The sequence below is a fragment of the Salvelinus sp. IW2-2015 genome, linkage group LG17 (genome assembly GCF_002910315.2).
Source record: "Salvelinus sp. IW2-2015 linkage group LG17, ASM291031v2, whole genome shotgun sequence".
In the NCBI taxonomy this organism is placed as follows: Eukaryota; Metazoa; Chordata; class Actinopteri; order Salmoniformes; family Salmonidae; genus Salvelinus; species Salvelinus sp. IW2-2015.
In genome coordinates, this window is record NC_036857.1 from 5,696,440 (window position 1) to 5,722,928 (window position 26,489).

Here is a 26,489-nt window from a genome sequence, read left to right on the forward strand (position 1 = left end):
AACACACACACACACAACAGACAGAGAGAGCAGAGATCTCTCACCATTTGACGGCCAGATTCTGGACCTCTCCGTTTTTGTCTTCCAGTAGCTTGAGAGATCATCTTGACCACCTTGCGTTCACTGTCATCGTCCAGCTTGATGGAGTCTTTCTGCAGCTCCGACATCAGGTCGTTGGTGGCCATGAATCTACAGGAACACACGGGGAGGAAGAAGACCCAGTTAGACTAACATGGTCATGATGTTATATACAGTTGAAGTCGGGAAGTTTACAACACCTTAGTCAAATACATTTAAACTCAGATTCACAATTCCTGACATTTAACCCTAGTAAAAAAATCCCTGTCTAAGGTCAGTAAGGATCACAACTTTATTTTAAGAATGTGAAATGTCAGAATAATAGTAGAGAGAATTATTTATTTCAGCTTTAATTTCTTTCATCACATTCCCAGTGGGGCAGAAGTTTACATACACTCAATTAGTATTTGGTAGCATTGCCTTTAAATTGTTTAACTTCGGTCAAACGTTTCAGGTAGCTTTCCACAAGCTTCCCACAATAAGTTGGGTGAATTTTGCCCATTCCTCCTGACAAGCTGGTGTAACTGAGTCAGTTTTGTAGGCTCCTTGCTCGCACATGCTTTTTCAGTTCTGTCCACAAGTTTCTATAGGATTGAGGTCAGGTTTTGCGATGGCCACTCCAATACCTTGACTCAGTTGTCCTTAAGCCATTTTGCCACAACTTTGGAAGTATACTTGCTGTCATTGCCCATTAGGAAGACCCATTGCGACCAAGCTTTAAACTTCCTGACTGATGTCTTTAGATGTTGGTTCAATATCTCCACATCATTTTTTCCCTCATGATGCCATCTATTTTGTGAAGTGCACCAGTCCCTCCTGCAGCAAAGCACCCCACAACATGATGCTGCCACCCCCGTGCTTCAAGGTTGGGATGGTGTTCTTCGGCTTGCAAGCATCCCCCTTTTTCCTCCAAACATAACATGGTCATTATGCCAATCAGTTTATTTTTGTTCATCAGACCAGAGGCATTTCTCCAAAAAGTATGATCTTTGTCCCCATGTGCAGTTGTAAACCGTAGTCTGGCTTTTTTATGGCGGTTTTGGAGCAGTGGCTTCTTCCTTGCTGAGCGGCTTTTCAGGTTATGTCAAATAGGACTAGTTTTACTGTGGATATCGTTACTTTGTACCCGTTTCCTCCAGCATCTTCACAAGTCCTTTGCTGTTGTTCTGTGATTGATTTGCACTTTTCGCAACCAAGTACATTCATCTCTAGGAACAGAGCTCCCTTCCTGAGCGGTTATGGCGGCTGCTGGTCCCTGGTGTTTGTACTTGCGTACTATTGTTTGTACAGATGAACGTGGTACCTTCAGGCGTTTGGAAATTGCTCCCAAGGATGAACCAGACTTGTGGAGGTTGTGTAATTTCCCACCGATGTCAAGCAAAGAGGCACTCGTTTGAAGTTGGCCTGGAAATACATCCACAGGTACACCTCTAATTGACTCAAATTATGTCAATTAGCCTATCAGAAGCTTCTAAAGCCATGACAATTTTCTGGAATTTTCCAATCTGTTTGAAGGCACAGTCAACTTAGTGTATGTAAACTTCTGACCCACTGGAATTGTGATACAGTGAATTATAAGTGAAATAATCTGTCTGTAAACAATTGTTAGACAGATTACTTGCGTCATGCACAAAGTAGATGTCCTAACCGACTTGCCAAAACTACAGTTTGTTAACAAAAAATAGTGGAGTGGTTGAAAAACTAGTCCATGAATCTACAGGAACACACAGGAGGAAGAAGACCCCGTTAAACTAACAGGGTTATGATGTTATGTTATATGTTCATAGACATCCAACTATAGAATCTTCTGAGCAGAGCAGAGCCCCCCCCCCCCCCCCCTTCCAGCATTAGGGAACCATCGCACGCACCACATCTATTTCTGTGTTGTTATTTTATACAGCTTACTACACCTGGTTATCTCCCAGGCGGTCTCCCATCCCGGTGCTCATCAGGCCCGACCCTGAACATGCGTGTTCAGGGTGGTATGACCACAAGCATATCCCCCCCCATTTTCCCCTGAATTACGTCCCTTGGCTCATCTCTGCAACTCCCTCAAAGCGCTCGGAGAGGCGAAGTCACGCGTCCTCCAAAAAACATGGCCACCTGGCCGCCTACCTATTTATCACACCGCCTGCTTGACCCGGATGTCAGCCGCACCAACGTGTCGGAGGAAACACAGTTCCACTGACAACCGGGTTCAGCTTGCAGGCGCACGGTCCTGTCACTAGGAGTCGCTAGAGCACAACGAGCCAAAGAAAGCCCCACCGGCCAAACCTCCGAAGGTTACGCCACTGAGCTAAGAGAAGGTAACCCGAAGGGTTTAACACCCTGAGCTAAGAGAAGTAACCTCCAAGGTTTTAACACCAATGAACTAAGAAAGGTAACCCTCCAAAGGTTTTAACACCACTGAGCTAAGAGAAGGTAACCCTCCAAAGGTTTAACACAATGACTAAGAGAAGGTAACCCTCCAAAGGGTTTTAACACCATGAACAAAAAGGTAACCCCAAAGGGTTTTAACACCACTGAGCTAAGAGAAGTAACCCTCCAAAGGGTTTTAACACCAATGAACTAAGAAAGGTAACCTCCAAAGGTTTTAACACACTGAGCTAAGAGAAGGTAACCCTCCAAAGGGTTTTAACACCACTGAGCTGAGAGAAGGTAACCCTCCAAAGGGTTTTAACACCACGAAACTAAGAAAGGTAACCCTCCAAAGGGTTAACACCACTGCGCTAAGAGAAGGTAACCATCCAAAGGTTTTTAACCACATGAACTAGAGAAGGTAACCCTCCAAAGGGTTTTAACACCACTGAAGCTAAGAGAAGGTAACCCTCCAAAGGGTTTTAACACCACTGACTAGAGAAGGTAACCTCCAAAGGGTTAACACCACTGAACTAAGAGAAGGAACCCTCCAAAGGGTTAACACCATGAGCAAGAAAGGTAACCCTCCAAAGGTTTTAACACCAACTGAGCTAGAGAAGGTAACCCTCCAAAGGGTTTTAACACCACTGAGCTAAGAGAAGGTAACCCTCCAAAGGGTTTAACACCACTGAGCTAAGAGAAGGTAACCCTCAAAGGGTTTTAACACAATGAACTAAGAGAAGGTAACCTCCAAAGGGTTAACACCACTGAGCTAAGAGAAGTAACAAGTCAAGTGCTCTGACATTAGAAGCCAAAGCAAATCAACATTGGTACAAAGATCAAGCTGCTATCTCCGAGGAGAGGAACGATTGAAGCCTAAAGCACTAGATGATTCCAGACAGACCAGCTCTGATCTCTCAGAGTGGGGGGGGGTAACTTTTACCATCGAATCCAATTTAATACATGGGAGTATACATCACACAAGATCAGCTTTGAGACACCATCTTGTCTCCATCTTAACACATCAAAGAACTCCTGGTGTGATTCAAGAAAGACCTTTTCCCCGAGCTGACAAGGTACAAATATTGTCGTGTTCTGCCCCTGAACAAGGCAGTTAACCCACTTGTTCCTAGGCCGTCATTGAAAATAAGAATTTGTTCTTTAACTGACCTGCCTAGTTAAATAAAGGTTTAAAAAATACTATGCTCCTCAACACTAAGGCTCGTTTGATAATCTCTTGACGAGTCCCCCCCTCATTGGAACGCAAGAAGCTGTTTTAAACAAGAGGACAGCGAGAAGGAAGAGAGGAGAGAAAAATTATGAATAATGCATGAGGTCCATGGCCCACACTCACTGAGCGGCAGCCCCACAGCATGAGTAATGGACTGGAGCACCCACACTCACTGAGCTGCAGCCCCACAGCATGAGGTAATGGACATGGAGCACCCACACTCACTGAGGTAGCCACACAGCATGAGGTAATGGACTGGAGCACCCACACTCACTGAGCGCAGCCCCACAGCATGAGGTAATGGACTGGAGCACCCACACTCACTGAGCGGTAGCCCCACAGCATGAGGTAAATGGGCTGGAGCACCCACACTCACTGAGGGCAGCCACACAGCATGAGGTAATGGGCTGGAGCACCCACCACTCACTGAGCTGCAGCCCTACAGCATGAGTAATGGACTGGAGCACCCACACTCACTGAGCGGCAGCCCCACAGCATGAGGTAATGGCTGGAGCCACCACACTCACTGAGCGTAGCCCCACAGCATGAGGTAATGGCTGGAGCACCCACACTCACTGAGCGCAGCCCACAGCATGAGGTAATGGGCTGGAGCACCCACACTCACTGAGCGGCAGCCCCACAGCATGAGGTAATGGCTGGAGCACCCACACTTCACTGAGCGCAGCCCCACAGCATGAGGTAATGGGCTGGAGCACCCCACTCACTGAGCGGTAGCCCACAGCATGAGGTAAATGGACTGGGCACCCACACTGGAGCACCCACACTCACTGAGCGGCGCCCCACAACATGAGGTAATGGGCTGGAGAACCCACACTCACTAGCTGCAGCCCCACAAAACATGAGTAATGGACTGGAGCACCCACACTCACTGAGCTGCAGCCGCCTGTCAGGGTTTCCGTGAGGAAAATGTGGCACCGTACAACGTGACCGGGAAGATTTTAATTTACAGGCTATTATTTGAGATATTTACCCGACCCATATGCATATTAGATTATGGTAATTCATTTTAACAGAACATGCAACTCGTGTAATAAAGCAGTCAATAAAACACCATTCTAAACAGCTCACACTGAGTGCTGTTCCATGTGACAGAAATGTAAATCTCTGTTAGAAACTTAGAAAAAGGGGAGATCTAAAGATGCAACAACTATCATGGGTTGTTAATATGAGAAATGGCATAGCGTTGCGTCTAATAGAACAGGAGAGAAATGGCATATTGGTGGGTCCTATAGAACAGGAGAGAAATGGCATAGCGTTGGGTCCAATAGAACAGGAGAGAAATGGCATATTGGTGGGTTCTATAGAACAGGAGAGAAATGGCATAGCGTTGGGTCCAATAGAACAGGAGAGAAATGGCATAGCGGTGGGTCCAATAGAACAGGAGAGAAATGGCATAGCGGTGGGTCCAATAGAACAGGAGAGAAATGGCATAGCGGTGGGTCCAAAAGAACAGGAGAGAAATGGCATAGCGGTGGGTCCAATAGAACAGGAGAGAAATGGCATAGCGGTGGGTCCAAAAGAACAGGAGAGAAATGACATAGCAGTGGGTCCAATAGAACAGGAGACATAAAATATATAAAATAAAATCAGTGAAAATACTTCACCAGAAAGCATGACTTGGCCAGAGAAATCAAGGATCATTATTTATTTATTTATTACAATTTTTATGTCTATTTGGGAAGCCTGGCAATAGGCCTAGCTGATTATTGAGCTGGGGCTGTCAGTGAAAAACATCTAAGCATACATAGAAACTAAAAAGTTATTATTGAAATAAAACTGATCCATGAAAATGCACATAATGATAATCTTACCTGGCACCAAATGGTTTAACATGCGATTGCATTTAGAATTGTTGCGCAATGAATGGGCTTATATAAAAGTGCATGTTTTCCTCCATCAGGAGAAATCCCACTCAAAATAGGCTCTGTATGCTGGGCGTGTATGATAGTTGTGTTGGATGAATAAGATACATAATGACTAACGAAAATAGGCCAATTTCATTCCACCAAATGATGCACATTAACCTATATACTGATAAGCATGACGGTCAAATGTATTTCCATCGACTGGTATTTCCATCAATTAATAAATGGGATTTTTTTTGGCCGACAACAATTTGATCGGCTTTTCATTTCGATTTATTGGCCGAAAGCAGGCAATTGCCGGCTAACGGAAACCCCGACAAACCCCCACACTCACCCTGGCAGTAGGAGCACTGCTGCGGGCCTTGGCCAGTAGTCGACGTGCTCTCTCGTATTCATTATTCTCAGACTCCAACTTCACAGCAGCCAGCCAGATCTCCTCACTGTTAGGGTTAGCCTGGACACAGACAGATAGGAGGAAGGGTGTTTTACTTCCACCAAATGTTGGTTTGCACTTTGCTGTGTACCCTGTTATTATAAAGAAAGATACTGTTGGAATAAGCATGTTTACTCCAGCTAGCAAGATCATTGTTTCTCTCTCACCTGGAAGGCCAGAGCCAGGATGCTGCGGGCAGCAGGCACGTCCTCAGCCAGCCACTTAGACTTGGCCCCCATCAGCCATAGTACCTCAGCCTTGGGACAGTGAGCCACTGCCCTCTGCAGCAGCGCCTCCAGAGACTCCCTGAGGGGGAGGGGGGGTGGATAGTGGACAGTGAGAAGTAAAAGGGTGCATCATGGAGAGATAGAAAGGGGGTCAGATGAGAAGAAAATGAGGGAGTGAGAGATGTGGGTAAAGACAGAGGGGGGAGAAAGGAAAGAGATTGAATAAGTAATGGTGAGAAAGTGTGAGGACAGGCAGGCTTTGAAACAGTGATTGATCATAACTAACCGTATGGGTTTGGTTAGCTAAACTAGCAAGTCTGTTTGTTACCAAGGCAACTATTGTCGCTATCTAGTAAACTTGCTAGCTACTTCAGTGGATGTTAAACACATTTCTCCCTGCAAATCAACACATTTCTAGCAGTAAATTTGTTAAATTACTGCCATGGTATAAATCRAAAAATCAACTTGGGGCTATGCGTTCTCGTGGAAGGTCAGTTCCACTTCGCTAATGCGTTGTGGAACACACCTTCCACGTCCCTCATTATTTTCCAGAGAACGCATAGCCCCTCGTTGATTCCTTACATAAATAATTACTATTTTACATACATTAAATGAATGAAAAGCAACTAATGAAATTGATTGGCTTCTATTGAATCATTTGCCAATGACATCGTGCCACAGTGATGATATCTACTTTGATACAATTACAATCAATAGGTACCGGTATTTAATTCAACTTTCAACACACACCTGGTGCCGTGGTTCTTCTCGAAGTAGGCTGCGCGGAGCCACACACTCTTCTTGCTAGGGAACATCTGCAGGGCGTGGGCATAGATGGCACGGGCACACTCCAGAGCCCCATGGGACACACACTGAAATAAAAAATAATTACAGATAATGTATCAAACTAAGGACATGCCATATGTGTCTAATATAAACTGAGTATCTCGATAATAGATCCAGGGGGATCGCGATATTAGATCCGGGGGATGGAGATATTAGAGGATAAGGAATGGGTGAAAGGTCATCATGCTTACACTCTCTGCATCCTCCATCCAGGTGTGTTTACAGTCCTCCTCCTCGATGCCGATGCCAATAACCGCCCGGATCACCGCCTGGCACGTTGCCACGCTGCCAGCTTTATCACATTCCTCTGCATCCTGGAGACGAGGGGGGAGAGGCAGAAAGAATAGGTTGAGCGAGGAGAGGACAGAGAGGGGTACGGACGGGAGGGAAAATGAAAAGATGAGGGAGGGAAGAGAAGACGAATCGTGAGAAAAGTTTGAAAGGGAGGGGGGGAGTTGAAAGGAAGGACAGGAGGGAGGGGGAGGAGAGAGAGCGAGAGAGAACCACAGGCAAGCCAGTGGAATGCTGGAGCAACTACAGAGCGATTTATGTGAAAACTTGTCCCCACGTCCTCTAAAAAAACAACCAGGGATCCTCAACCATTTATAGACTGATTTATGGGTGGCTAGGGCTTCCAACTGTACTGGGGAAAAACATGACATGAAATCTTTCTTTTGAGTTGAATCAAGCCAGTGTTTGATCTGGCTCTGCAGTGCCAAACCCATATGCTTAATATTACCCCTGTGTACTCCAATATACCTCCCATGCCTGTTCCAGAGAACTGTTGATGGACCACTTCACTTTAGAGCCAAGAAAAGAGTAAAAACAAGGGAAAAGAAAAMCAAAAAATAAATCCGACAGATAATTGCAATCCAAAGCTTGGTTGCACAACAATAAGTGCAAGTTGAACAGAGGTGAAATGCACAGAGGTCAGAAAGACATCAGTCACCTACCTGCAGGAAGTGACACACACACACCGTGCAAAGTGTTTGAGTTCTCCACTTGTTTTGTGCTGCAGTGATTAAATAAGATGGACGAGAGAGTTGTTCCAAATGACTCTGGCACGCCAGCACCTCTGAAGAGAGGAAGTGACTACAGTATCCTTTTACACAGTGGAGTCAAGGGCAACATAGGCATGATTTGAGTAAAGGGTGAAGGAACTTGTCAACATTAGACGTTTTGAATATGCTGGGGTGAAGCGGAAGGCTTTTGGATAATGGCTGCAGGAGACTGTTGTTTATTCAGTGGGTCACAGGAAAATAACACTTTGTAGCACACTGGTGTTTCGTGCTCTAAATTCTCACCTCTCTCTCACACACTTTCTCCCTCTCACCTGTATCCACTGTTCTCTGTTGATCTCGACCCCATTGGCCCCGAGTGATGTGATGGCTCTGTCAACAATCTTCTCCACCATTTGCGTATTCCCGTTGGCCTCCTCCAGTTTGGCGGCGGTGATCCAGATGTGGCGGTCCGTAGGGATGTTCTCACGGGCCTTGTTCAGGACACGCCTGGCATTCTCATAGGTCTCCAACCGCGCCAGTGCCAGCCACAACTACACAGGTAGAGGGGGCAGGAAGGTGAGGGAAGGGGGTGAAAAAAAAAAAAGTTGATATTTTGGGATGAGCAGTCAGGGTCAGAATGCAGAAGGTAGAGTTGTATGAGACTGGGTCCTTATGAGAACATTGCACAATATCAATGTGTGTACCTCCACGCTAGTGGGACAGCACTCCACAGCTCTGCTCAGCATGATCCTGGCATCCTCTGGCTCCTCCAGTTCTACAGCAGTTTTCCACAGACGAACTGACTTAGACACATTCTCCAGCGCTGTGGGACACACAGAGAGAGGAGTTACACCTGGGGTTCCCAAACTTTTTTGGCCCGTGACCGAATTGTATAAATGACCGATCGTTTGTTCGACATGGTGGGATCTTTTTGTCAGTAAAATTACATATGCGTGAAACGACAGTGGCAACGCCTTTATGTGCAAATATTGATAGAATAACCATCATATGGAAGTAAAGTTGGGAGTCATGGGATGACATGGTGCATTAGGTCCTCCCACTACGACTCTTCACAGGGTGGTGAAAGCCCACGGTATGACCAGAGTAGGCACAAAGGCCATTTAACGCAACAGTTTTGGTAACAAAACTATCGGTAGAGTTGAAAATGCGATGGATACACATTGAACATTCGATTTTTATTTGGTACATGAAAACATAAAAGTGAAAAAGTACATTTTGTGTGGATTGTCATAACGTGACTTTTATCTGCAACAAGTCMGTTTGGTGGAAACAGCACTGGTGGGAAAATACACATTTTCTTGAAGCAGATTTGTTGCCAGTTGGATGGAAACCTTACAGATTTTTTTCTTTATGAGCTGGATTGCCTGTATTCGCAATTAGTTTATTTTCATTTGTGCTCGTTAGCATATTTAGCTAGCAGCCACTATACGCCATTACCTGTGCTAATTTTGTTAGCATTCTGGTAATAGACGCCCATTTGTTTTTTTGTTGCATTTTTAGTGCACCCTTGTGCACTAAGACAGTAATACCGTAAATCCCGATGACGTGACGATATGAAAATCTGGATATTGTCCAACCCTAAAACACAAACATTTCTGCAAAAAAATTCATAATGTAATCATGGCAATTATCATTTTAATACCAACTCATTGCCTCAATCTTCTAGGCGCACTGTGATGGATAAATAGAGAAGGTTTTTTATTTCTATGGTGAAATACAGACAGGGGCAGCCCAGATATGTAGGGGCTGAACACTTTCAAAGGAAGCAAAACATCCAGTCTCTCAAAGAAGTATGCTGCTGGGAACAGCACTGTGTGTGTGTAATGGAGCAGCGCTCTCACGTGGCTAGAAGTGTCAACTGGGATAAGAAACAAGGTTCAAGGTTGGGTTCAAATGGAGTGGTGGCCTGTTGAACTTTTTATTTCCCTCTTCTCTCAGTCTTTCCTTTCATCACTAGTCCAAGCTCAATAGTCTCAATAGCAGACACTTAAGCCTTGTTCACAGTGCAGGCCTTAATGATTACATCAGTTTTGTTTTTCAATTTCATTTTTAAAAACTGATTGTCCAATAGAGCCAGGCCGATATGGGATTTTTGGATCCAATTCCAATTTTAGAGTGGAAATATTCACCGATAACTGATATACAGTGCATTTGGAAAGTATTCAGACCCCTTGACTTTTTCCACTTTGTTACGTTACAGCCTCATTCTAAAATGTATTACATAAAACTGTTTCCTCATCAATCTACACACAATACCCCATAAAGACAAAGTGAACACAGATTTTTAWTTTTTTTTAGCAAATGTATAAAAAAACAAAAACAGAAATACCTTATTTTCATAAGTATTCAGACCCTTTGTTACGAGACTCGAAATTGAGCTCAGGTGCATCCTGTTTCCATTGAACATCCTTGAGACATTTCTACAACTTGACTGGAGTCCACCTGTGGTAAATTCAATTTATCAGACATGATTTGGAAAGGAACACACTCGTCAGTGCATAACAGAGCCATGAGGTCGAAGGAATTTACCGTAGAACTCCGAGACAGGATTGTGTCGAGGCACAGATCTGGGGAAGGGTACCCCAAAAAAATCTGCAGCATTGAAGGTCCCCAAGAACACAGTGGCCTCCATCATTCTTAAATGGAAGAAGTTTGGAACCACCAAGACTCTTCCTAGAGCTGTCCGCTCAGCTAAACTGAGCAATCGAGGTCGTATTGCCGCATTGTATCATGTATTTTGGATATTTCTGTTAGGGAACACTACCCGGTGTAGTGTGCGTGTGCAATAACTAAATTTGCCCTTGCACTCCTAAATAATGCAATTTTTAAGTCTACAAACTTAGTCTACTCTCTTTGTAACAGATTCTAGTTTTGGAAACAGAAAACTGTATTGAGATCAAATGTTTAATCAATGAGAAAATTAGCAGAATGTTGGCAAAAATCCATTTCGCCCCATCTTCTCCTACTGCCAGCCACTGGGTTTCCTCTCATCCCCATATTTGGTAGTGCGTGGCAACGCCTACCGGATGCTTCACATTTATACATCCGGTGAAATATCTTGCTCATTGTTCTATCTGTGGTTGGGATTTAGCGTAGGGACATCCCAAAGATCCCTGATAGCACCATCCCTCAGAGGACATCGTCAAGTCCTCACACACAGCTAGTTAACTGGATAGGTTGCACTCGTCACGGAAATGGCGATTGGCGAAATGTGAATAAGGACCAGTCCCTACCAAGTGACAGTGACATGTTTTTTTGTGTCTCTGAAAACATTTGAATGTTAGAGCTTGAGGAATACCCTTACTAAAGAGCAAAAATAACACAACAGATTGCTGGCTTCACTAAAAAGCTATAACATTAACACAACTTTGAACTTCTTAGCACAGCACTTACTTTACATTTGGGCATTGCATCCATTGTTTGTCACGACACCCTACCATGACACTTTACGTAACAGTAAATGGCCTGTGCGCATTTTATTGAGCTGGCAAGCTTCTGTCCACTCAGCACTCACAGTAGAAGCAGTAAGACTAAGAGTTAGTTCACTCTCCCCTCTGACTGGTGTGGATGCGTTGGCCCGGTGGTAGTGTCCAGTCTTAGTGTAGCGCGAAATGTACAAAAAGTCAAATTCTATCAAGAACGGCTTTTATGACGAGCGTTTTCTTTGCATCTTATATTGGTCCTTTTCAATGGATTAAACGGTACGAAATATCGGCCAATAATATTGGTGAACCGATAAATTGGTCGGGCTCTACTGTCCAAAGAACAAGTTACAAGTGAACAAATCGGATGTGTGTGTGTTCAGGCAGAAATCATCTGCTGACAATACCACACTAGTTGTCATAGTAATGACTTGGCACAGTGGTGTAGACAGATAACTTCCTATCATTCAACAGTTAGGTAGCAAGCTAAGGTGACAACAATGCCTACCATTGGCTGTTCAGACTCCAAGAAAAATAACAGATTCGAAAACTTGATGAGTCACTTCAAACTGTCAATGCGAACAAGGCTTTACAGGTCTCAACAAGAACTGGTTTGCACCATTGTAGCTTTGACAGGGCACAAACATCTCACCCTTCCTGAGGACGCGTTTCTTGGCCCTAACGTCAGTTTCCAGCTCGGCTGCTCTGATGTAGATGCGGACAGACCCGGGGAGGTGACGCACCGCCTGGGCCACCACTGCCTTGGCTGTGTCCCCTGGCTGAAGCCTGGCAGCCTCCAGCCACACATCCTCACTCTGGGGACAAAACACACCCATTCATCATACACATTGCCTGGGTCACCACTGCCTTGGCTGAGTCACCAGGCTGTAGACTAGCAGTCACATCCATCAATCATTATCACCAATGAGGTGAAGTTTTTGAGCACTATCATTAGTCTGCAGTAATGTGCAGATTACAGCCAGAGACACTTCTAGACTAGACCTATCTATTATCTAATACAGGGTAATTAGGCCAGCCCATTTTTAATGTCTGGAAATCTAACCAGGCCAGCACAGACACTGACTGGTGGAGAAATTGAATGCCGCATTTAAAACCTAAAAAGTGAACACACAAATATACAGATAAGCATCATGGGAAGCAAGAAGTGCACTTTGAAAAGATACACAAACTGTAAAGTATGTTACCTTGGGACACATCTCAGTGCCCTTCATGATGAGGTTCCGGGCCACCTGTAGTTTCCCTGTCACCTCCTCTAGCCTGGCCGAAGCAATCCAGGCGGGGGGGTGGTGGGGGTTGGTCTCCCTCACTGACTTCAGCAGCAGACGGGCCTTCTTAATGTCACTGCACATTCACAAGAAGACAGTCAACAACACAGACAGAGATATAGATCAGCAACAAATGTGTGTTCGTAGCTAAGTTTATTCTCTGGGCCACTCACCTGATGTCTCCTCCATGCGTGGGGATCATAGAGTTTAGGTCAGTGAGATAACCTTTAGGGTCCACCACCGTCTGTCCACTCACAGAGTCAGACACCTGAGAAGAGAGAGATGGAGAGCAGCACAGATATACAAAACAGGAAGTTATACTGGGGATCACATGCTTACTGGAGACTTTCGATACCACCTGACCAGTCCCTTCCATAACATATACAGTAAGCTCAAAAACTAAATTGGGACAGAGACACATGTTTGGTTGTTTTGGCTGTGTACTCCAGCACATTACATTCAAAATGATACAATGAGTATGAGGTTAGTGCAGACTGTCAGCTTTCATTTCAGGGTATTTTCATCCATATCGGGTGAACCGTTTAGAAATTACAGCACTTTATGTACATAGGGTGGCAGGTAGCCTAGTGGTTAGAGTGTTGAGCCAGTAACCGAAAGGTTGCTAGATCGAATCCCCGAGCTGACAAGATAAAAATCTGTCATTCTGCACAAGGCAGTTAACAAGGCAGTTAACCCACTGTTCCGAGGCGGTGATTGTAAACAAGAATTTGTTCTTAACTGACTTGCCTAGGTAAATAAAGGTAAAATTAATAAATAAATAGCCCCCCCGATTTTGGGGGATCAAAAGTATTCTGACAAATTCACCTGAATTAAAGAAGCCAACAAATTCACTGATATGTGTATTAAAGAAGTCAACATTTTGTATTTGGTCCCATATTCTTAGCACACAATGACTACATCAAGCTTGTGGCTCTACACATTTGTTGTATGCATTTGCTGTTTGCGTTTCAGATAATTGCAATAGAAATGTATAGCAAATAATGTATTGTGACATTTTAGAGTCCCTTATTGTAAATAAGAATATAATATGTTTCTAGACACATCTACATTAAATGTGGATGCTACCATGATTACAGATAGTCCTGAATGAATCATGAATAATGATCAGTGAGAATGTTAGATGCACAAATATCACACCCCCAAAACATGTTAACCTCTCACCATTACAATAACATGGGAGGGTAGATTTTGATATCATACCCCCAAAACATGTTAACCTCTCACCATTACAATAACATGGGAGGGTAGCATTTTATATGATACCCCCAAAACATGTTAACCTCTCACCATTATAATAACATGGGAGGGTAGCATTTTATATGATACCCCCAAGACATGTTAATCTCTCGTCATTACAATAACATGGGAGGGTAGAATTTTTGGTGGGGTATGATACATTATTTACCATTGATTTCTATTAGGCACAAAATCATCTCAAACACAACCAAAACAAACAGCAAATGCATCCAATCTTGTAATCATTGCGTGCTAGGAAAATGGCACCAAATTCTAAACTTTTACTACATATTTGAATTTGACCCAATACTTTTGTACTATGTTCACATGATATTTTACATGAACATTTTAGTCATTTACCAGACGCTCTTATCCAGAAAGACTTACAGGAGCAATTAGAGTTAAGAGCCTTCCTCAAGGGCACAGACAGATTTTTCACCCAGTCTTCAGGTATTCGAACCAGCGACCTTTCGGTTACTGGCCCAACGCTCTTAACCACTCGGCTACCTGAAACCTGATATAGATGAAAACACCCTAAAATGAAAGCTGGCAGTCTGCACTTTAACCTCATAATCATGGTATCATTTCAAATCCAAAGTGCTGGAGTACAGAGACAAAAAGAAAAGTATTACAATAACTGTCCTAATACTTTTGGAGCACACTGTAGGTTGGGGAATAACAGTCAAACTAGACACAAGCTTTTAAGTCAGTAGGACTAAAGTGGTGCATTACCTGGCTGAGCCTCATGTCCATCAGTGTGTTCCTGGCCTGGCCGATTTTCCTCATGTCCAGCTCTCCTGTCCCAGGGGTCATCAGGCCAGGGGTCATCCCCCCAGGGTACGGGCTTTCCAGACCACCAGGGAGGTTCAACTGGAGACGGAACCAACACAACAAATAAGTGTCTGGATGAGAACCAGTAGCCTAGAAATACTTTTTGGCATGGGTAGGATTAGGGCTGTGGCAGTCATGACATTTTGTCAGTTGGTTATTGTCATGCAGAAGACTGCCGGTCTCAAGGTAATTGACCGTTAATTAACAGTTTCGCATCTCCAGGCCTCCACGCATACAAGCCTCTGATGCACGCCTTTGGAAGCTCTACATGTAAAATAGTCTAATAATTAAAATTTAATATACACTGGGTTACAAGTAAGGGATTACAAAAAACGGTAACTGTAATCTGTTACTTTACCAGCAAAAAACATATTGTAATCAGATTACAGATACTTTAGAAAAACCAGATGATTATTTTGAGGATTACTTTTAAATTCAGAAAGGAAGTTTGTGGGGGGGAAATATTTGACACTTGTTTTCTCAATGACATTCAAATCAGCATTGAAAAAAGGATCAAGTTTAAATTTGTTCCACCTGAGTGAGTCTGACCACAAGTCAGAGACCACTATGATGACACACCAAATCTGTTTTATGGATCATGGGAAAAGAGCAGGAATAGGCTTTTGTAGGCTACAATCCAAGCTATGTCTTCCAATGGTGCGACTGCTGTCAGCATCCAAAGATTATACAACTTGAATAAATGCTTGGAGGTAAGGATGACAGCAGTGGTGTAGTCTACGGTGATAATGATATCACTTATTATTGATATCTACATATCTACATACAGCGATTGAGATTGCGTCATCTGAGGATCTGTTGGGGTGGTATGGGAATTGGAGTGGGTCTAGGGTGTCTGGGAGGATGCTGTTGATGTGAGCCATGACCAGCGTTTCAAAGCACTTCATGTCTACCGACTTGAGTGCCACTGGGCGGTAATCATTTAGACAGGTTACCTCCACGCATACTTTGAGTACACGTCCTGTTAATGCATCTTGCCCAGCGGCTTTGTGAATGTTGACCTCTTTAAAGGTTTTGTTGACATCGGCTACCTAGCGTGTTATCACACAGTCATCCAGAACAGCTGGTGCTCTCGTGCATGCTTTAGTGTTGCTTGGCTCGAAGCGAGCATAAGATTTGCCCTTTAAACAGCGGCATATTATCAAGATATCAGTGTCCAACAAAAAGGTAAACAATAGGCCTATAACAAATGCAGCATATGGCATTTATTTTCCACATGTAAATAGCACTTTTCAGTAGTGCTCAAAGCATGCCATTCCATGAGCGCAGGATTTATTTTTCAACTCGAATCAATGAGCCCAATCMGTCCTCCATGACAACAAAATCAGAAACAACAGAGTAGGGCTGGCTAATAAATCCTTAGTTTTGGGGTCATGCGCAGGTAAAACAATTTGGCTAATCTATACTGCCAGTCAGTCCAATAAATGTAATACCCCTTGATCTTCAAGAATAGGACTTGGAAATATGGAATTCTGATAGACTTTGGTTTTTAATGTAAAGATACAATTTAATAGTATTATTATATGTAGTAGAAAGCGATGGGTTAGAAGAAGCCTACATAAACAACCCATAAAGCAAAATGTAACATCCATATATGACCAGATATGTAAACTTTAACATTGATTTATTCTGCAATAGATGTCGTTCAATTGGTAACATACATTTCTGACTTCTTCTAATGCCTCTTAAGGGGAAAGTAATCTCAAGGTAAACGAATGTAATCAGATTACATTACTGAGTTTGGGTAATACAAAAGTTACTTCACAGATTACAATTTTAGACAACTACTAACTGTTACGGATTACATTTAGAAAGTAACCTACCCAACCCTGAATATACACCCTCACAATAAATCCATTCTTTATTTTAGTCAGGTCTAAAGAAACATTATGATATGAAGAAAATGTATTTCAGAAGAACAGAATATGAGTTGGCCTACTGTATGTTAGTTATATGGCTATACTCCATGTCATAGGCTGTTCAATTAGCTGACAAGATATGCTTATAAGTCCCGTTTCATTATTTTATAGTAAGTGTAAAAGTGATCATTTGAAACAGGTCCTATATGCTAGATTTTGTTATTTGTCAACCTTAGTTGTGAATGATACAAACCTTAGAATGTCTTAGAAATCAGAAAAGATATGGGCTGCATGGTGGGACTATAGGCTATTGATGATTTGAGAAAGTAGCAAAAAAAGATTTGCTCTCTTCCTTGCCTCAGGCTGCACAGCTGTTCTCTCATCAAGTGATCATATTTTCACCCATCAGACAATTCTCAATTATAATCATGTCTTTACTAATATGTAAAATTTGTTTCGATTTAGAATGTCCCATTATCAAATGGACAGGGGACAAAAGACATGTCATCTGTATGCACTGGAATAGTGAATGTAGGCCGCGTGCTTTCCCGCCAGTCASTTTTGTAGGCTACTTCGGTTTTATAGCGGAGCATGTGCTTMGAAATAAACATAMTTTTCACTCCATTTATTTCACTCCACGCATCAACCACTGTTTGAGGAGCATGCTCTTGCTGCCCGACGGGATTTTCCACCCAAACTCTGTATGCCATGGGCCCTTCAACCTTGATCCTGCAGATAGCAAGTGCTTAATTTGGGAAACCAAGTGGAATCTGTTCGGGAACATCGATAGTAACATGTTTTCACAACTAAACAAATTTCACTAAACTGTTGACAACCCGCCTGCGCGCTTGAGAAAAAAATAAAGGAGAGGGGAGATGGAAATGCATGGTGGTGAGATATTCTGTATAGCTTAAAGTAATGTCACAATTGAATTATGAAAAAAAAGCCCTATTACTAGGCTATTCAAAACCAAATACAAATGTACTAATTGTAGGCTAACTGTAAGCCGCCCTGCACAATCAATGAACCAGCAGCAGCGCCTAGGGCTATACGTTCTCTCCCAGACTCATGGATAGACATTTTGGAGCATAAGGTAACCAGTCGATCCAGTATGCATAATAATACAGTCCACACTCAAAGGCCAGACCAACTATGTACCAAAGACATCTTAAATCAGTTTTGTTTGATGTTTTTTGTCATGCATAATATGTATTGTATAAGGGCACGATCATTTTAATGTAGTTTTTTTGGGGGGGGGGGCTTGGACTCATAAGACCATGCATAAGCTCTAATAGTATGGGTGTTTTGAATTAATCATCACCGTAGAAAGCATTTACATTGATGTCAGAGTGGTTAGAGGGACAAGAGCCCTGAGTACCAGGCCATTAGGACCTGATGGAGGGACATGACCCTGAGTACCAGGCCAAGTAGGACCTGATGGAGGACAATGAGCCCTGAGTACCAGGCCATTGGACCTGATGGAGGGAATAGAGCCCTGAGTACCAGGCCATAGGACCTGTGGAGGGACAATAGAGCCCTGAGTACAGGCCATTAGGACCTGATGAGGCACATAGAGCCCTGAGTACCAGGCCATTAGGACCTGATGAGGGACAATAGAGCCTGAGTACCAGGCCATTGGACCTGATGGAGGGACAATGAGCCTGAGTACCAGGCCATTAGGACTGATGGAGGGACATAGCGCCCTGATACCAGGCCATTAGGACCTGATGGAGGGACAATAGAGCCCTGAGTACCAGGCCATTAGGACCTGATGGAGGGACAATAGAGCCCTGAGGACCAGGCCATCAGGACCCAATGATCGTTAGCAAGTTGGGTACTACCGAAGCATGTCCAGAGTGCATAAGAGGAGATTACTGTGACTCGACAGTCACATGGAATTTTACTGCGGTCATGACTCATGACTGCCGGTGTGGCGGTAATACAGTCTCCCCAACAGCCCTAGGTAGGATTTGGAGAATGTTTCAGCAGAAGTTGACTCCTACAGGCACATAATGAAACTGCAACATGTGACAAAACAGAGAGAGCGTGGTATGAGAGTACGGCGATGCATGACCCTTAGAAGTTGGTGAGTATGCTTGAGTGTGTGTCTGCTTCTGTGCATGTAACGTTACTAACCCCCTGCAGTGGGTCCACGGTGGTGTGCTTGTCTCCTGTGGTCAGGTGTTTGGAGAAGAAGCTGTCTGGTACAGGGGTGAGTTTCTCATAGCGCGGGTTCCTCTGGCGCTTGTTCCTGGCATCGCCAACCTCCGGGATACTCAGCCACTCCTCATCTGACATTCCTGACAGCTTCCTCTACACACAGAGACCGAGAGCCAGAGAGAGAGAAAGGGAGAGAGAATGTAGAATATATGTATTGCTTTCAATGTCATTATCCATTAAGAGATGGAAATTGTGTCTTTGGCAGATTTAAAGGTAGGACTGCTCAGAGACAGTACAGGAGAGTTGACTCTGTTGCCATGGGAACACAGTGACCAACCTTGAGGTCAGAGAACTGCTGCTGGATCTTGGGGCGCTCCATACGGTACTTCTCTATCTCATCCTTCTCCCTCAGCTCCCTGGAGACCACACAGGACAGACTGGGTTAACACAACAGAGCAGTAACACACACACACACACACCCCCTCAGGAGCAGTAACCCACACTAATAAACACATGGAAGTCTCTTCTCTCACCTTCTCTCCTTGCGTCGTTCGTCCATCCTCTTGTCCAGAGCTGCGTAGATAGCATCTGCCTCTTCGTCGTCTTTCTCATAGGGTCCACTGGAGAACAGACTGCCAGCATAGCCGTTAAACTGAGACAAAGTGGGCAGAGGCAGATGTTACAATACGTTGAGAGCTGAGCTTTGCCTGAACTTTTTCTTGGGTGTCATGTATAAACAAGCACCTCATCATAGTTGGTGTCATTCAGATCCTCTTCGTCATCTTCCTGGTTCTTCTTCATCTTGTCCCCCACCGTCCTCTGCCCCGGGGGAGCATGGCGGTCATCTACCGGGTCGTTGGCATCTCGAGCGGGACCGATATCAGACCGGGTGGTGAAACCTGTGGCTCTGGAGACAGAAGAGGTAGAGTTAGATGGAGAGATTCAACAACAGACTAGAACATTATTCTTCAATCTAGCCAGCAGATCCGACCCGCTTGCTTACAGCTGCACTAGGGTCAGACAGGCTTCCTGTGTAGAGTATTACACAGCAGAGCAGGTGCGAGAGATGGCTTGGAAAACATACCTCAATCCAGGGATGAGAAATGTGGTGTTCTTCAAATTGTCCCATTATCCCAACTGTTACACCGAGAAGATTAAACGACTGCTAAAAAAAATTGCAGTTGTTGTAATAGTTCAGTTGGGATAATGGGGCAATTCGGAGTATAACTCATTTCTCATCCCTGTATCGAGATACATTTTCCGAGCCATATCTCGGGTTGGCTCAGCGGTGTCTTAATCTACACTGGAAGTCTGTCAGACCCTAGTGCAGTTGTAAGCAAGCTGGTCAGATCGGCTGGCTATCTTCAATCCTGCTTCTGGAGACCACAGCCTCTGTAGTTTTTGTTTCAGTCTGGTTCTGGAGGGTTTACATAGGTAGATTGCGAGCCAAACATTGCATTGGTGCACAAGTAGTTACTAACGTTACTTAATAACAAGAAAGAAGGAATTTTAGACGTATTGCATCTTAACACTATTAGCAAGATTTAGGTACAAGTACTTGATTGCCAGCCAAATTCAAGATTTAAGGTGGCTTAGTTACTGTAGCTAGTTAGCTATGTGGCTAAGCTAACTAACATCATGCCTGCTTACCCTCTGCCGAGTCCAGGCACATAGCCTAGCGGCGCGGCCATCCCAAGGAAGGGCTTTTTCTTCTTGCCCATGAGCGGGGAGGACATGGGCATTGGCGGGGGATCGGCATTACGCCCGCCACCCCGGCCACCTCCAGAGCCTCTACCAGAATTCTGCCCGCCGCCCCCAAAGCCTCTACCATCATTCTGCCCGCGGCCACCGGAGCCTCTACCGAAATTCTGTCCACCGCCCCTAGAGCCTCTACCATCATTTTGATTTCTGTTATTATAGTTTCCATCTCTGCTAGCCATCGTGGCTAGTTATACAGACAACGCGGTTCACTCACTAAGGTATAATAAGAACGGGTTCACTTCCGGAATAATCTTCTTCGTATGAGCTTCCGGCAGACTGGAACTTTTGAAACAATAACATACGCACTTCCTTTTACAATCATGACATTGGTCTGCAGCAGCGCCCCTTGTGGCGCTCTACAACTACTACTGCCATGCTCTACCAGCAGAGTGCAGCAGACTACAGGAAAATGTGCAGGCTAGGAGAATAGCCTACTTTAGGCCCATTGCACACATCCCAGACATGGCAACTGGAATTTGGAGTCTAAATGGTTTATTAAGTCTACCTGTAACTACAGGGAATAAATATGCATTGGTTTCGGGTCTTGTATTTGATCAGCACATAGTTGAGTGAATCTGCTAGCCCTCATCAACAGAAGCTCATTAGGCTACCTCAGCCTATCTGGTTTGACAGCCAGGTCATTTTGAGTCTGCATTTCACCATTATTGACATAATGAAAGTCGACACTGTCCTATTTCTTGAGAGAACCAATTTAAAAACACAGCTGATTGGCCGACACATTTTAAACAGTGTTTGAAAATTAATTGGCATACATTTTGACAGAGATGCACTATCTAATATATATCAAACCAGTCTAACATGGACACTAAAGCCTTCTTGGGCGGTCCATTGTCAATCACAGGACGGGCTCACTGCGATAAATGTAATTACAACCTAATATGACGTTTCTGTGCTGTCTGTCTTGTGATGAAGTACCTCCGCCTATGCATCAATTTGATTCCATCACCTTTAACTTTAGCCATCTACAGCCAAGGCCTCAGCATGTTCATTTCTCTTCATTTAATTTGCCTCCAGGGCAGACATTATTTCACTTCTGGGAGAAGATTCTGTGATGAAAATTCGCTGTCAGCTGCATTAGAGGATGTATGGCTTCAACAGCCCAGAACCATTTCATAGATCCAAAGAGCCGCAAAACTTCACAGACCTGGTTTCATTTTGTATTTAACCTTTGTTTTAAATAGAAAAGTCAGTTAAGAGCAAATTCTTACTTACTGCCTACACCGGCCAAATCCATGCCAATTGTGCACCGCTCTATGGGACTCACAATCATGGTCGGTTGTGATACAGCCTGGATTCGTACCAGGGTGTCTGTAGTACACCTCTAGCACTGAGATGCAGTGCCTTAGACCACTGCGCCACTCGGGAGCCCCATTACTGAAAGCCGGGAGCCAGGAGCTGAGAGCCTCAGTTAACCATTGCCGAGGTGTACGGAAATAGTTGATATTGAGTTGATAGTATATTCTTCATACAAAATTATGATAGATTGTCTAACTGAATATGTTTAACTGCTGTCTGTCTGTCTGTCTGTGATCCAGCGATCCAGGTCCGTGTCATTAGAGGGAAACCACCCGTCAGTAATGCTGATTGAGGTTAATGATCAAGAAAACCCTGCGTGTCAAACCCATGTCCACATCTAATCCCCTGGTTACTGTTCTGAATGCATTCAGTCACCTTTGTTTGAGGTCAGCCTTGGCAGATGCAGATATGACACAATGCCAGATGAAATCAGTGGATGAGCAGTGAGTCGCAATAAAAGGTATTTTTGGAACTTGCATCACCTTGTCTTCTCTATTCGTGTTGTAGGATATTTGTGGTAAACAAGCTACATCTCTCTGCTGACACGCACAGACACAAACATGCATGGAGGAGAAAACGAGAACACCATGTCTGTCACACACACACACACACACACACCACCACACACACACACACACACACACACCACACAACACCACACACACACACACCACACACCACACACCACACACACACACACACACACACACACACACACACACACACACACACACACACACACACACACACACACACAGAGAGAGTCTAGCATGGCTGTGGTCCTGGTAGCCAGCAGAGATAATGGATGTTGTCTCCCTTTGATGGATTACAGGCAATATTCACACTGGGCTAAATGGTAAAGCTACCGCTTACAAGGAACAGGACAGTGACATGGACGAAAGAAAGCCCGTACGACCTCTGACAAGACATCAAACACGCAAAATGACAATATACACTGAGTGGACAAAACATTAGGAACACCTTCCTTATATTGAGTTGCACCCCCTTTTGCCCTCAGAACAGCCTCAATTTGCCAGGGCACGGACTCTTCAAGGTGTCGAAAGCGTTCAAAAGGGATGCTGGCTCATGTTGACTACAATGTTTGGGTGGTGAACCATTCTTGATACACACAGGAAACTGTTGAGCGTGAAAAACCCAGCAGCAGTGCAATTCTTGACACAAACCGGTGCGCCTGGTACCTACTACCATACCCGTTCAAAGGCACTTAAATCTTTTGTCTTGCCCGTTCACCCTCTGAATGGCACACATATACAATCCATTTCTCAATTGTCTCAAGGCTTAAAAATCCTTCTTTAACCTGTCTCCTCCCCTTCATCTACACCGATTGAAGTGGATTTAACAAGTGACATCAATAAGGGATCATAGAGTTCACCTGGATTCACCTGGTCAGTCCATGTCATGGAAAGAGCAGGTGTTCCTAATGTTTTGTACACTCAGTGTAGGAGAAAGGTGGAATCCTATTACACCGGCTCTGACGCTCGTCGCATGTGGCAGGGCTTGCAGACGATAATGGATTACAGAGGGAAACCTAGCCATAAAATGCCCAGTGATGCATATCTTCCAAACGAACTAAATGCCTTTTATGCTTGCTTCGAGGAATACAACACTGAGTCTTGCGTGAAAGCCCCTTTGTTCCAGATGACTGTGTGATCTCAGTGATCACACAGTCTTAACACTCACACAGGTTAACAGTCGCAAGGCCACCTGGCCAGATGGAATACCAGGATGCGTTCTCAATATATGTGCAGACCAGCTGGCATGTGTCTTCACGGACATCTTCAATCTCTCCTTGTCCCAGTCTGTAATCCCAACATGTTTCAAACTGACCACCATTGTCCCGGTTCCCAAGAGCTCCAAGGCAACCTGCCTAAATGACTATTGCCCTGTAGCATTCACACCTGTAATTATGAAGTGAAAGGCTGGTCATGACGCACATCAACACTATCATCCCAGACATTCTGGACCCACTCCAATTCACATACCATCCCAACAGATCCACAGATGCTGTAATCTCAATTGCACTTCACACTGCCCTCTCCCACCTGGACAGGAGGGGAGATAACTATGTGAGAATGCTGTTCATAGACTACAGCTCAGCGTTCAACATAATAGTCTCCTCCAAGCTCATCACCAAGCTGGGGACCCTAGGACTGAACACCTCCCTCTGCGACTTCCTGGCGGGCCRGCCCCAGGTAGTGAGGGTAAGCAACAACACCTGCTTGCTGACCATCAACACGGGGGCCCCAAAGGGGTTAGTCCCCTCCTGTACTCCCTCTTCACCCACAACTGCATGGCCACGCAGGACTCCAACACCATCATCAAGTTTGCTGACGACACAACGGTGGTCGGCCTGATCACCACAGCGATGAGACAGCCTACAAATATAATAAAATAAAATAAAATGTTATTTGTCACTTGCGCCGAATACGGTGAAATGCTTACTTACAAGTCCTTAACCAACAATGCAGTTCAAGAAATAGAGTTAATAAAATATTTACTAAATAAAATAAAGTTTGTACCGGTCCCCTGTATACAGCCTCCACATTGACTCAGTACCGGTACCCCCTGTATACAGCCTCCACATTGCACTCGGTACCGGTACCCCTGTATATAGCCTCCATATTGACTCTATACCGGACCCCTGTATAGCCTCCACATTGACTCGTACGGTACCCTCTGTATATAGACTCCACATTGACTCGGCACCGGTACCCCTCTATATAACTCCACATTGACTTGGTACCGGTACCCTCTATTATAGACTCCACGTTGACTCGGTACCAGTACCCTCTGTATATAGCCTCCACATTGACTCGGTACAGTCCCCTCTATATAGACTCCACATTGACTCGGTACCGGTACCCCCTCTATATAGACTTCACATTGACTCAGTACCGGTACCTCTGTATATAGCCTCCACATTGACTCGTACCGGTACACCCTGTATATAGACTCCACATTGACTCGGTACCGGTACACCCTGTATATAGCCTCCAAATTGACTCGGTACGGTACACCTGTATATAGACTCCACATTGACTCGGTACCGGTACCCCCTGTATATAGCCTCCACATTGATCTGTACGGTACCCCTGTATAAACTCCACATTGACTAGTACCGGTACCCTGTATACAGCCTCCACATGGATCGTACCGGTCCCCTCTGTATATAGCCTCCACATTGACTCTTTACCGTACCCCCTGTATATAGCCTCCACATTGACTCAGTACCGGTACCCCTGTATATAGCCTCCATATTGACTCTGTACCGGTACCCTCTGTATATAGACTCCACATTGACTCGGTACCGGTACCCCCTCTATATAGATCCACATTGACTCGATACCGGTACCCCTGTATATAGCCTCCACATTGACTCGGTACCGGTATCCCCTGTATATAGCCTCCACATTGACTCTGTACCAGTACCCCCTGTATATAGCCTCCACATTGACTCTGTACCGGTACCCCTGTATATAGCCCCACATTGACTCTTTACCGGTACCCCCTGTATATAGCCTCCAAATTGACTCGGTCCGGTACCCCCTGTATATAGCCTCCAATTGACTCGGTACCGGTACCCCCTCTATATAGACTCCACATTGACTCGGTACCGGTACCCCTCTATATAGCCTCCACATTGATTGTACGGTACTTCCTGTATATAGCCTCCAACTTGACTCGGTACCGGTACACCCAGTATATAGCCTCCACATTGACTCGGTACCGGTACCCCTGTATATAGCCTCCACATTGACTCGGTACTGGTACCCTCTGTATATAGACTCCACATTGACTCTGTACCGGTACCTCCTGTATATAGACTCCACATTGACTCGGTACCGGTACCTCCTGTATATAGCCTCGTTATTTATGTGTTTACTTTCTGATTGATTAGATTATAATTTTTTTAACTTTATTTTATTTAGTAAATATTTTATTAACTCTATTTCTTGAACTGCATTGTTGGTTAAGGACTTGTAAGTAAGCTTTCACGTATTCGCGCAAGTGACAAATAACATTTTATTTTATTTTATTATATTTGTAGGCTGTCTCATCGCTGTGGTGATCAGGCCGACCACCGTTGTGTCGTCAGCAAACTTGATGATGGTGTTGGAGTCCTGCGTGGCCATGCAGTTGTGGGTGAAGAGGGAGTACAGGAGGGGACTAACCCCTTTGGGGCCCCCGTGTTGATGGTCAGCAAGCAGGTGTTGTTGCTTACCTCACTACCTGGGGCTGGCCCGCCAGGAAGTCGCAGAGGGAGGTGTTCAGTCCTAGGGTCCCCAGCTTGGTGATGAGCTTGGAGGAGACTATTATGTTGAACGCTGAGCTGTAGTCTATGAACAGCATTCTCACATAGTTATCTCCCCTCCTGTCCAGGTGGGAGAGGGCAGTGTGAAGTGCAATTGAGATTACAGCATCTGTGGATCTGTTGGGATGGTATGTGAATGGAGTGGGTCAAGAATGTCTGGGATG

At 44.6% G+C, this 26,489-nt stretch overlaps 1 protein-coding gene across 1 annotated transcript in view; it reads right to left on the minus strand.

Annotated features, from left to right (window-relative positions):
* The window catches only part of prpf6 (PRP6 pre-mRNA processing factor 6 homolog (S. cerevisiae)), a 31,048-nt gene extending 10,111 nt beyond the window's left edge, over positions 1-20,937 (minus strand). The window contains exons 1-15 of the mRNA XM_024005533.2: positions 20,565-20,937; positions 19,659-19,821; positions 19,448-19,566; positions 19,252-19,330; positions 18,891-19,067; positions 14,779-14,916; positions 12,963-13,057; positions 12,709-12,865; positions 12,156-12,318; positions 8,765-8,883; positions 8,393-8,611; positions 7,251-7,373; positions 6,964-7,085; positions 6,154-6,292; positions 5,888-6,007 (exon numbers count right to left, since the gene is read on the minus strand). Of these exons, the coding sequence (XP_023861301.1) occupies positions 5,888-6,007; positions 6,154-6,292; positions 6,964-7,085; positions 7,251-7,373; positions 8,393-8,611; positions 8,765-8,883; positions 12,156-12,318; positions 12,709-12,865; positions 12,963-13,057; positions 14,779-14,916; positions 18,891-19,067; positions 19,252-19,330; positions 19,448-19,566; positions 19,659-19,821; positions 20,565-20,854 (2,223 nt within the window). The 5' untranslated portion in view covers positions 20,855-20,937. The remainder of the gene's footprint in view (positions 1-5,887; positions 6,008-6,153; positions 6,293-6,963; positions 7,086-7,250; positions 7,374-8,392; positions 8,612-8,764; positions 8,884-12,155; positions 12,319-12,708; positions 12,866-12,962; positions 13,058-14,778; positions 14,917-18,890; positions 19,068-19,251; positions 19,331-19,447; positions 19,567-19,658; positions 19,822-20,564) is intronic.
* Positions 20,938-26,489: the final 5,552 nt, after the last annotated feature.